Source organism: Papaver somniferum, chromosome 9 (assembly GCF_003573695.1).
Source record: "Papaver somniferum cultivar HN1 chromosome 9, ASM357369v1, whole genome shotgun sequence".
NCBI lineage: Eukaryota > Viridiplantae > Streptophyta > Magnoliopsida > Ranunculales > Papaveraceae > Papaver > Papaver somniferum.
The window spans coordinates 194,600,142-194,608,535 of NC_039366.1; the positions used below are offsets into that span (position 1 = coordinate 194,600,142).

General features: G+C 38.5%; 2 protein-coding genes across 3 annotated transcripts; one reads left to right on the top strand and one right to left on the bottom strand.

Annotated features, from left to right (window-relative positions):
* The first annotated feature begins 2,295 nt into the window (after positions 1 to 2,295).
* Positions 2,296 to 6,246, top strand: LOC113310290 (asparagine synthetase [glutamine-hydrolyzing]-like). Of its 2 annotated transcripts, none has more exons than XM_026558910.1 (13): positions 2,296 to 2,490; positions 3,280 to 3,418; positions 3,498 to 3,593; positions 3,699 to 3,840; positions 3,920 to 4,110; positions 4,221 to 4,382; positions 4,518 to 4,598; positions 4,687 to 4,908; positions 4,995 to 5,129; positions 5,248 to 5,328; positions 5,431 to 5,517; positions 5,620 to 5,727; positions 5,818 to 6,246. In XM_026558910.1, exons 1-13 carry the CDS (start codon positions 2,411 to 2,413, stop codon positions 6,058 to 6,060), a joined length of 1,767 nt encoding a protein of 588 aa, XP_026414695.1. In that variant the 5' UTR covers positions 2,296 to 2,410; the 3' UTR covers positions 6,061 to 6,246. The 2 variants fall into 2 exon arrangements, with proteins under 2 accessions (XP_026414695.1, XP_026414696.1); XM_026558911.1 differs by lacking the exon at positions 2,296 to 2,490 and adding an exon at positions 2,914 to 2,996.
* Positions 6,195 to 8,147, bottom strand: LOC113310292 (protein trichome birefringence-like 3). Its single transcript, XM_026558912.1, has 6 exons — positions 7,887 to 8,147; positions 7,504 to 7,780; positions 7,247 to 7,418; positions 6,945 to 7,144; positions 6,680 to 6,838; positions 6,195 to 6,608 (listed from the first exon to the last, which is right to left on the bottom strand). Exons 1-6 carry the CDS (start codon positions 8,068 to 8,070, stop codon positions 6,275 to 6,277), a joined length of 1,326 nt encoding a protein of 441 aa, XP_026414697.1. The 5' UTR covers positions 8,071 to 8,147; the 3' UTR covers positions 6,195 to 6,274.
* Positions 8,148 to 8,394: the final 247 nt, after the last annotated feature.

Sequence of the window (8,394 nt, forward strand, 5' to 3'; positions counted from 1 at the left end):
CTGCACAGTTCTGAAGAAGAGAATAACCAAGACTGCAGAGAATAAACAAGATTTTAGAAGTGGCAAAACTGCAGAAAAACTGCTAAAAGTCAAGCTACCAAGTCTATAGATAGTTGTGCAAAGACTGGGAACTGCACATTGTGGACCCAAAACTAATACTGCAGAAGGACACATAGTTCTGCTATTGAGATTCATCCAACATAAAACAGTATACTACACATCCGAGATGAAAACAAGTCCGCCCAGATTAGAAACAAAATTCCAAGCACCGTTAACAATAACAATCCTCCATCTAAAAAAACCTGGATAATTCCACCACTTATAATATTGCAGGATAGAGATCGCAAGCAGGTCCACCACTCCATAAACACTTTGGAAATTAGCTTCTTCCTTCGCACATGAGATTCTTCCTTCCATACAGAAGTCTATATACTTAAATGTTTCAGTATCACATGACCACACCACAATAAGCAGTTTTACGTGATCAATTAATTCAGCTGCGTTTTCTTTCTCTTTCCGAAAACCATTCCATTTCTTTCCTTCCAAAAAATCCAGCATGAAAAAAAAGAGGTTCTGTCCGTGAATCATATCTGGGCTGTTCGAGAGAGCATATTGCATAATGTATAATCCTCTAAACCGTTTTCTCTCTCCTGCGCAGCACGTTCGTCGACCATGCTTTAAACAATTAAAATAGGGTTCTCGGCATATGCCATGAGATTTTGGAAGCTTTAATGAAGTAATCACATATCTTGAAAGAAAAAAAGCAATGCATAAACATATGATCAGTTGTTTCTCTTTCCGGGTTCTCAATGCCTCTATGACTTAACACATCCCTCGTGGGTGAAGAATTATGGAAACTTTCCAAAATAATGAATCCGACCTTGTGAGGAATGTAGCTCTTACATAAATATTTCTCAAAATTTCATGAAGGGAAGTCCCCTGCTAAAGTCTCATATCATTTTTGTATGCTGAAATGTTCCATAATCTGTATCTCGTCGTCTTCATTCACCAATTCAGGGCCATTAGCAAGGTCCCTTCCGAGGAAGTCCCATTCAAGCTGCTCATTCACATTCAAAGCTTTCTTGAAAGCGCTATTACACCTGTTGTAATCTATCATATCAACAATTGCAACATCTTTCTCTTTAGCAACCTTAAACACCACCAAAAGAAGATCGTTCAAACACGCTCTATTAAGCCATTTGTCCTTCCAAAATCTTATCCCTTTGCCATTCTTTACCATAAATGAGCATCGTTTTGAACAGCTGAAACCAGATTCACGACCTTCTTCCATAAACTCCTACATTGGGGTTGATTGTCTACATCAGGCATTAACACCTCTTTATTGTTTTTGAACTTTTGGTGCATAATCTTCCTTCATAAACTGTTTTGGTTCTTCAAGTATCTCCAAATCCATTTAACTAATAAAACTTGATTTGTTTTCCTTAAGATTCTCACCCCAAGTCCTCCATTCTCTTAATGCATACATATCTTCGACCAAGAAACCCATGCTCACTTCATCCTACATTCCACCGTACCCCACAGAAAATTACTCATGATCTTTATCATTTTCTTTTCAATACTCACTGGCAGATGAAATAAGGATATGTAATATATATGTAAGCTAGCAAGATAGCTCTTAATTAAAGTTATTCTATCAGCTTTCTTCAACATTCTTTTCTTCCATGAAGCTAACTTTTTCTCTATTTTCACTAACACATGCTCCCAAACTTAAATGCTTCTCCAATGCGCACCAATTGGCATTCCAAGATAAGTAAAGGGTAATTTTTCCGTCTTACATCCAAATTCCCAGCTAGATCATCGATAGTACTTTGCTCTTAGGATTTGATCCCACATTCTAGATTTCTTAATAAATTCCAAGCTAATCTTCCTATGAGATGAAGAATGTGTATTCCAAGCTAATCTTCCTCGACGAATAATAAATTAAAACAAGAAAAGAAAATATACAACTTTACATTTTTTTTTCTTTTTTGCTAGTAATTTAAAATGACTTATTAGGATATCACGGATTTTAATCGGAATCCGGTGGTCAAAAACCATAGACACGTGTACCTCTCAGGGGACTGTCCGTCTTCTGAATGACACAGTAGCGGGGGCTGGGTTCCCATATGACGCGATACCCGTCGCCGCTTCATGACATTATTATTTGTCATTGTTGTTATCGTCTCACAAGTAGGGCCCACGGTGTGGGCCACCCTCTTATTCATTTCACTCTGATAAAGTTGAAGTCCTTGTTAGCGTTGCAGCACTATAAATACGGGACGTACTAATGTGGTTTAGTAGTATCCTCCCTCCATTGTCATTTCATTACTAATCTGAGTGATTGACGTTCATTTTCTTCTCAAGAGATCACCAGAGAGTGTCTGTGCGATAATCAATATTCATCATCATAATGTGTGGAATACTAGCAGTTCTTGGTTCCTCAGATGATTCTCAGGCTAAACGTGTTCGTGTCCTCGAGCTTTCTCGCAGGCAATTTCGTTTCCCCTTCTTCTTAATTTGTTTTTCCTTCTCATGTGTTTGTTTCTCATTCTTCATCACCAATTTTGTGTATCAATCTTCATCTTTTCATCATTTTTTTAAGAGCAAAACGAAGAAGATACTCTTCATAATTACTTGCATCCATTCAATTGATCTACAGTGTTTTTAAGGAAAACCTAGTTAATTGAGGTCACTTTCATTTATTATTTCTTTTTGAGGTTTTTTTTCCTTTTTCTAAATAAGAAACCATTGCCATCATTCTTATTATGTGTCCACTCACATGGTATTGACAGGACATGACTTCCTCCTTATTGGGTTTGGACTTTGGATGGGACCTTTTTTTTTATGATTATGAGAATATAATTTTGTCACTGCACAAAATTGAACTTTTAGCTCAATAATGTACGCAGTAGTATTATTCTTTGTTTCTTGTCAAAAATCTCAGAACCATGGACTCCAAGATTATAATTACTTTCTCCTAAACCAAAGAAATTATGGTAAACTTTTTTTACCAATATTTTGCTTATGATATCTTTGGTGTCTGGATTTAACTTGACTAATCCATGAGCCTTATGGTGGATATCTTAGACGGCATATAATCATCTAGTTGATTTCAGAAAATTTTTCATTTAACACATATTTTTGCAAGAATTATCACAACTAACCATATGTTAAATGGTTGGTTGGATGCTGCTAGCGAATTTGTTTGTGTTAAGAACATGTCGAGTTGGCTTAGCTCCATGGTTTCTAAGTGGCTGCTTATGTTTATTGTTATTGCAGATTGAAGCACCGTGGACCGGATTGGAGTGGAATCCATCAATATGGGAATAGTTTTTTAGCTCATCAACGATTAGCAATTATCGATCCTACTTCTGGTGACCAGCCTCTATTCAACGAGGACAAGTCTATCGCCGTAACGGTAAGAAGAAAAAACCGAATTCATGTTACGTGTCTTAAGTAGTTTTTTCAGTGATGTAATTGTTGTGGGGTTGTAATAGGTGAATGGAGAAATTTACAACCATGAAGAGTTAAGGAAGAGTATGCCGAATCATCGTTTCAGGACTGGGAGTGATTGTGATGTTATTGCTCATCTGGTTAGTCTTATTTTTCATATGTTTTTACTTTTTACTTATTACTACTATTTATAGACTGTAAAATTCCATGGCTAACAGTTTTCTCCTCTGGTTTTGGTTTTATAGTATGAGGAACATGGGGAGAATTTTGTGGACATGTTGGATGGAATTTTCTCATTCGTATTGTTGGACACGCGTGATAACAGCTTCATTGTTGCCCGAGATGCTATTGGGATCACTTCTCTCTACATTGGCTGGGGACTTGATGGTATTTCTTGTTCATTTGTTTTGTTGCACTTAGAATCATTTTTTTCTTTCAAGTAATTTTCTTCCCTGTTTTTGGTTAGGCTCAATTTGGGTTTCGTCAGAAATGAAAGGGCTAAACGATGATTGTGAACATTTTGAGTGCTTTCCTCCTGGTCACTTGTACTCGAGTAAACAAGGAGGTTTGCGTAGATGGTACAACCCATCTTGGTTCTCAGAAGCTATTCCATCTACTCCATATGATCCCCTGGTTCTTAGACGCGCTTTTGAAGATGTGAGATTACTGATAATGCAGGATTTTCAAGTTAACCGATCTTTTTTTTATTACATGGAGTCACCTGTCCACTACTATCACTCATTACATTCTCTCCAATCTTCATGCAGGCTGTAATCAAGAGACTAATGACTGATGTGCCTTTTGGAGTTCTTCTGTCCGGAGGCCTTGATTCATCCCTAGTTGCTTCTGTTACAGCTCGCTATATGGCTGGCACTAAGGCCGCCATGCAATGGGGAGCTCAACTTCATTCATTCTGTGTTGGCCTTGAGGTTGGCCCTGAACTGTTTAGAAGTTGCAGTTTCTACTACAAGTACAAGTATTAGTTGGTTTTTTTAAATGGTCTTTCCAAATTATATTTTTCTCATTGTGTGTGTGTGCACCGTGCACTGCTCTTTTCATTCCAGGGATCACCCGATTTAAAGGCCGCAAGAGAAGTTGCAGACTATTTGGGTACTGTCCACCATGAGTTCACTTTTACTGTTCAGGTAAAAAACTACTGTTAACAAGTTTCATGAGAGTTTTAGTACTTGCTTTCTTTTCCAGTTGTGAAATTTATGTTATGGTGTCTCGCAGGATGGGATTGATGCCATTGAAGATGTTATCTACCATATTGAAACTTATGACGTTACCACAATCAGAGCAAGTACCCCCATGTTTCTCATGTCTCGCAAGATAAAGGCATTAGGAGTGAAGATGGTGATCTCTGGCGAAGGTGCTGACGAGATATTTGGCGGGTACTTGTACTTTCACAAGGCACCTAACAAAGAAGAATTCCATCAGGAGACATGTCAGAAGGTAGTATATTGATTAATCTGTTGCCTTTCTTAGACCAAAAGTTGAAGTAGAGAACTTCAAAATGATATTGTTTTCCAAAAATGCAGATTAAGGCCCTCCATCAGTATGATTGTTTGAGAGCTAATAAATCAACATCTGCCTGGGGTTTGGAAGCTCGGGTGCCGTTCCTCGACAAAGAGTTTATCAAGGTTGCTATGGATATTGACCCAGAATGGAAGATGGTATGTATAGGAATTGATATTCAAACTAGGATTTCCCCAATCATCTGAGTGTGGTACCTGCATTGATGCACTAAATTTTAGCACAATGGAAGTTCTCTAAACACTCTCCAATTTACAGATAAAGCGTGATGAGGGGCGTATTGAAAAGTGGATCCTCAGGAGGGCTTTCGACGATGAAGAACACCCATACCTCCCAAAGGTCAATACAACCATCAACCTCCAGAATTATTCACATTCAAAATTTCCTTTTGTTTCTTGCCGAACATGGTTTAAAACTATATTATTGTGTTCAATGTTGCAGCATATTCTATACAGACAGAAGGAGCAATTCAGTGACGGTGTTGGATATAGCTGGATCGATGGGCTTAAAGCTCATGCTTCAGACCATGTACTTTTCTTCTCTTTGTCGCCTATAATTGTTATCATATCCATCTTTTCCTATTTGAGTATGTGCATAACTAAATGTGCGGGTGTCATTTTTCTGTTCCAGGTGACGGATAGAATGATGCTTAATGCACGGCATATTTTCCCTCACAATACTCCTATAACCAAAGAAGCCTATTACTACAGAATGATTTTTGAACGATGCTTCCCACAGGTAGCCAGCCCATTCTTTCAGTTTTTCAACTGTATTACCCGTTTCGTAATGGAATGAAGTTGACTAAAGTAGAAATTGTATCTCTTGCAGAACGCAGCAAAATTAACTGTTCCCGGGGGTGCAAGTGTAGCATGCAGCACAGCAAATGCTGTTAAGTGGGACGCTTCATGGTCCAACAATCTTGATCCTTCGGGTAGGGCAGCTTTGGGTGTTCATACTGCTGCATATGAACCTCAGGCGCCAGCCTCTCTCACTGTTGGGAAAATTCCAAGTACGAACAAGGTACCAAAGATTCTAGGAGTAAGTTCTCCAGGCCTCACTATCCAAAGCTAATCTTTGTTTTTGGAGTATCATATTATGTTTGCGGTGTTTAAGATTGTAATTCATAGTATATATGCATTAGTTGCCCTGTTCTAGGAGTAATATACATATAAGAATATGTAATGTGTACGAAAGAACGCTTGATATGTCGTGATAAAAAAAAAATCTATGCAATTTGTTTTGTTTGAGTTTCTGATATACAGAGTTCTTATGCGATTCTTCTTTTTTACAAGTAGGCATAGAATAATTGATTCCATGTATCTGGCACCCCAGGCAAACACCAATGTATACAGTCCGCGTAACGTTTTGGGTCTTCTTTCTGCTCATCTGTTAACACTTTACCTTGGTACTCGGTGTAAACTGATGTGTGACCGTCAATTCTATGCTCAGACATTTGAGTTATATTGATGAAAGAAACAGGGACCTTCATTCTTTCCACCACACTGGATACCACATTCATCATCCTTTTATCTGAACCACTTCCCCAGTATCCCCTCTTAAGCACTGGTCTCGTTTCATTATAGCAACGGATGCCTTTCTTGTTGTGCCAATCCGCACTTCTGAAATGTCAGAATGGTGATCAGCTGAGTGCATTCATTTTCATAAATTAAGACTTGAAAATGAAACTTACCTCATGTGTGTTGGAGACATGGTGGTGAAAAACAGTCTGGTCTTATTAGGATCAATCGTTGAGTCTACCCAATTTGCCCATGTTTTCAAACCCATTCTGTAAGCAATTGTGGCATCTAACTCTTCATATCCTTCTTCTCCATTTGCAAATGAGCCCCATCTGCATTGCACAATTGGCTTATAAGATACTTTAGAGGCATACATTTATGTAAACTACATTCGTCTACGGAAACTGTCAGTTTTGTGAGATATATGGTTTAACTTACAGTGATTTGATCTTCAAGCCACTCATCCACCACACATAACTATTGAACACAAGGATATCCGCTCCTTCCCAGTATTTGGCATGTTTCTTCACTGCATCAACTCTTAGTATTCTGTCTTTAGGATTTCCTATAATACGTAAATCGGAATTTGACTCGACGAGAAAGGGTGCCCAGTAGAACTCGATGGTGGCATTGTACTCCTAGAGACGAATGACATGTACACCAATTAGACAACTCATAGATGAAAAATCAAATTAGTTATAATTGCAGTAGGATTACCAAATTTGTGTATTTAGTACTACCTTGGCTCTGAAAACAGTGAGAGAACGGCCGCGTCTCATGGACTTCTTTTCGGGTGGTATAGCTGATTCAACCATGCAAACAAAGGATTGCCACTGGCCTCTCTGCAGCGAGTCACCAACAAACATCAGTCTCTTGCCTCTCAGTTTCTCAAGTGCAGTTTTAGGATCAAACCTGAAATTTTAAAATCACAAATTCAGTTAATAAATTTCTCAGTTTCTCATGTTTTGATCTATAGTTCGTCGTTAATGTTTGTAACCTGGGCAATTTACACTCATCCGGTTGCCATTCCCAATAACGATAATCAGAGTCCTGCCTCCCGTTCTTTACGCAAACGACTTGCTTATCGAGATACGGGCAAGTCTCGTCAGAATACAATGGCTTGAGAGAACTATTAAACACCCATTTCCCCTTGACAACGTTGCACTTTTCTGGATCAAACTCCGCTTTTTCTTCATCTTCTTCTTGTTCGCTGATATCGTTAATATCGTCTTTCTCTTCGGTTAAAGAATTAATACCAGTAGTTTTCTCCTTCACTGAACATAAAAGATAGATTTAACTCATTTAAGGCCAATGCACATAAAACATTACGTTCTTGTCAGATATATACGAGGCCGAGGCGCCGAGCTAAAACTGACATACCTTTTACTGGCCGACTGGAATTGTTGTCTGAGTCGTCTTGCTTCGAACATGTGCTTTCTAGCGCAAGAAGAGTCGCAGAAGATAGGGAGCCAGTGTCTTCAATATACAAGACACCGATGAGTACAAAAATGCATATTAGGATTCCAACAATTGAGAGAGGAAGCTTCCCTCTTGCGGGCTTCATCACGCCGATGAGGAAGTTGTCATAAACTTATGAGCTGCTAAGTATGAAGTTAAGGTGTCTCAGAGGAATGAGAAAAACATGATCATTTGGAGTGAGATAAAGAAATGAAATATGAGTAAGAGTGAAGTTAAAGCCAAATAGTGAAGGTGGGTTAGAGAAAGAAGGTACAAAGCTAACATCCTGGGCCTCTATGGATATAGTCTTGTAGGGTGCAAACTAGGAAAAGGTTGTATGATGAAGTGACCAACTACTCTGAACTGTCATGAAATATGACCTTTTAGTATTTTGGTGTGTGAAAGACTAACTAGCTAACCATATCTTATA

Coding starts and splice junctions, on each gene's coding strand:
- LOC113310290 (XM_026558910.1), top strand. CDS start 2,411: ATGTGTGGAATACTAGCAGTTCTTGGTTCCTCAGATGATTCTCAGGCT. Junction 4,909..4,994: donor ATCAGGAGACATGTCAGAAG/GTAGTATATTGA, acceptor CCAAAAATGCAG/ATTAAGGCCCTCCATCAGTA. Junction 5,130..5,247: donor TTGACCCAGAATGGAAGATG/GTATGTATAGGA, acceptor TCCAATTTACAG/ATAAAGCGTGATGAGGGGCG.
- LOC113310292 (XM_026558912.1), bottom strand. CDS start 8,070: ATGAAGCCCGCAAGAGGGAAGCTTCCTCTCTCAATTGTTGGAATCCTA. Junction 7,781..7,886: donor TTCCAGTCGGCCAGTAAAAG/GTATGTCAGTTT, acceptor TTTTATGTTCAG/TGAAGGAGAAAACTACTGGT. Junction 6,839..6,944: donor GGCTTGAAGATCAAATCACT/GTAAGTTAAACC, acceptor TGTGCAATGCAG/ATGGGGCTCATTTGCAAATG.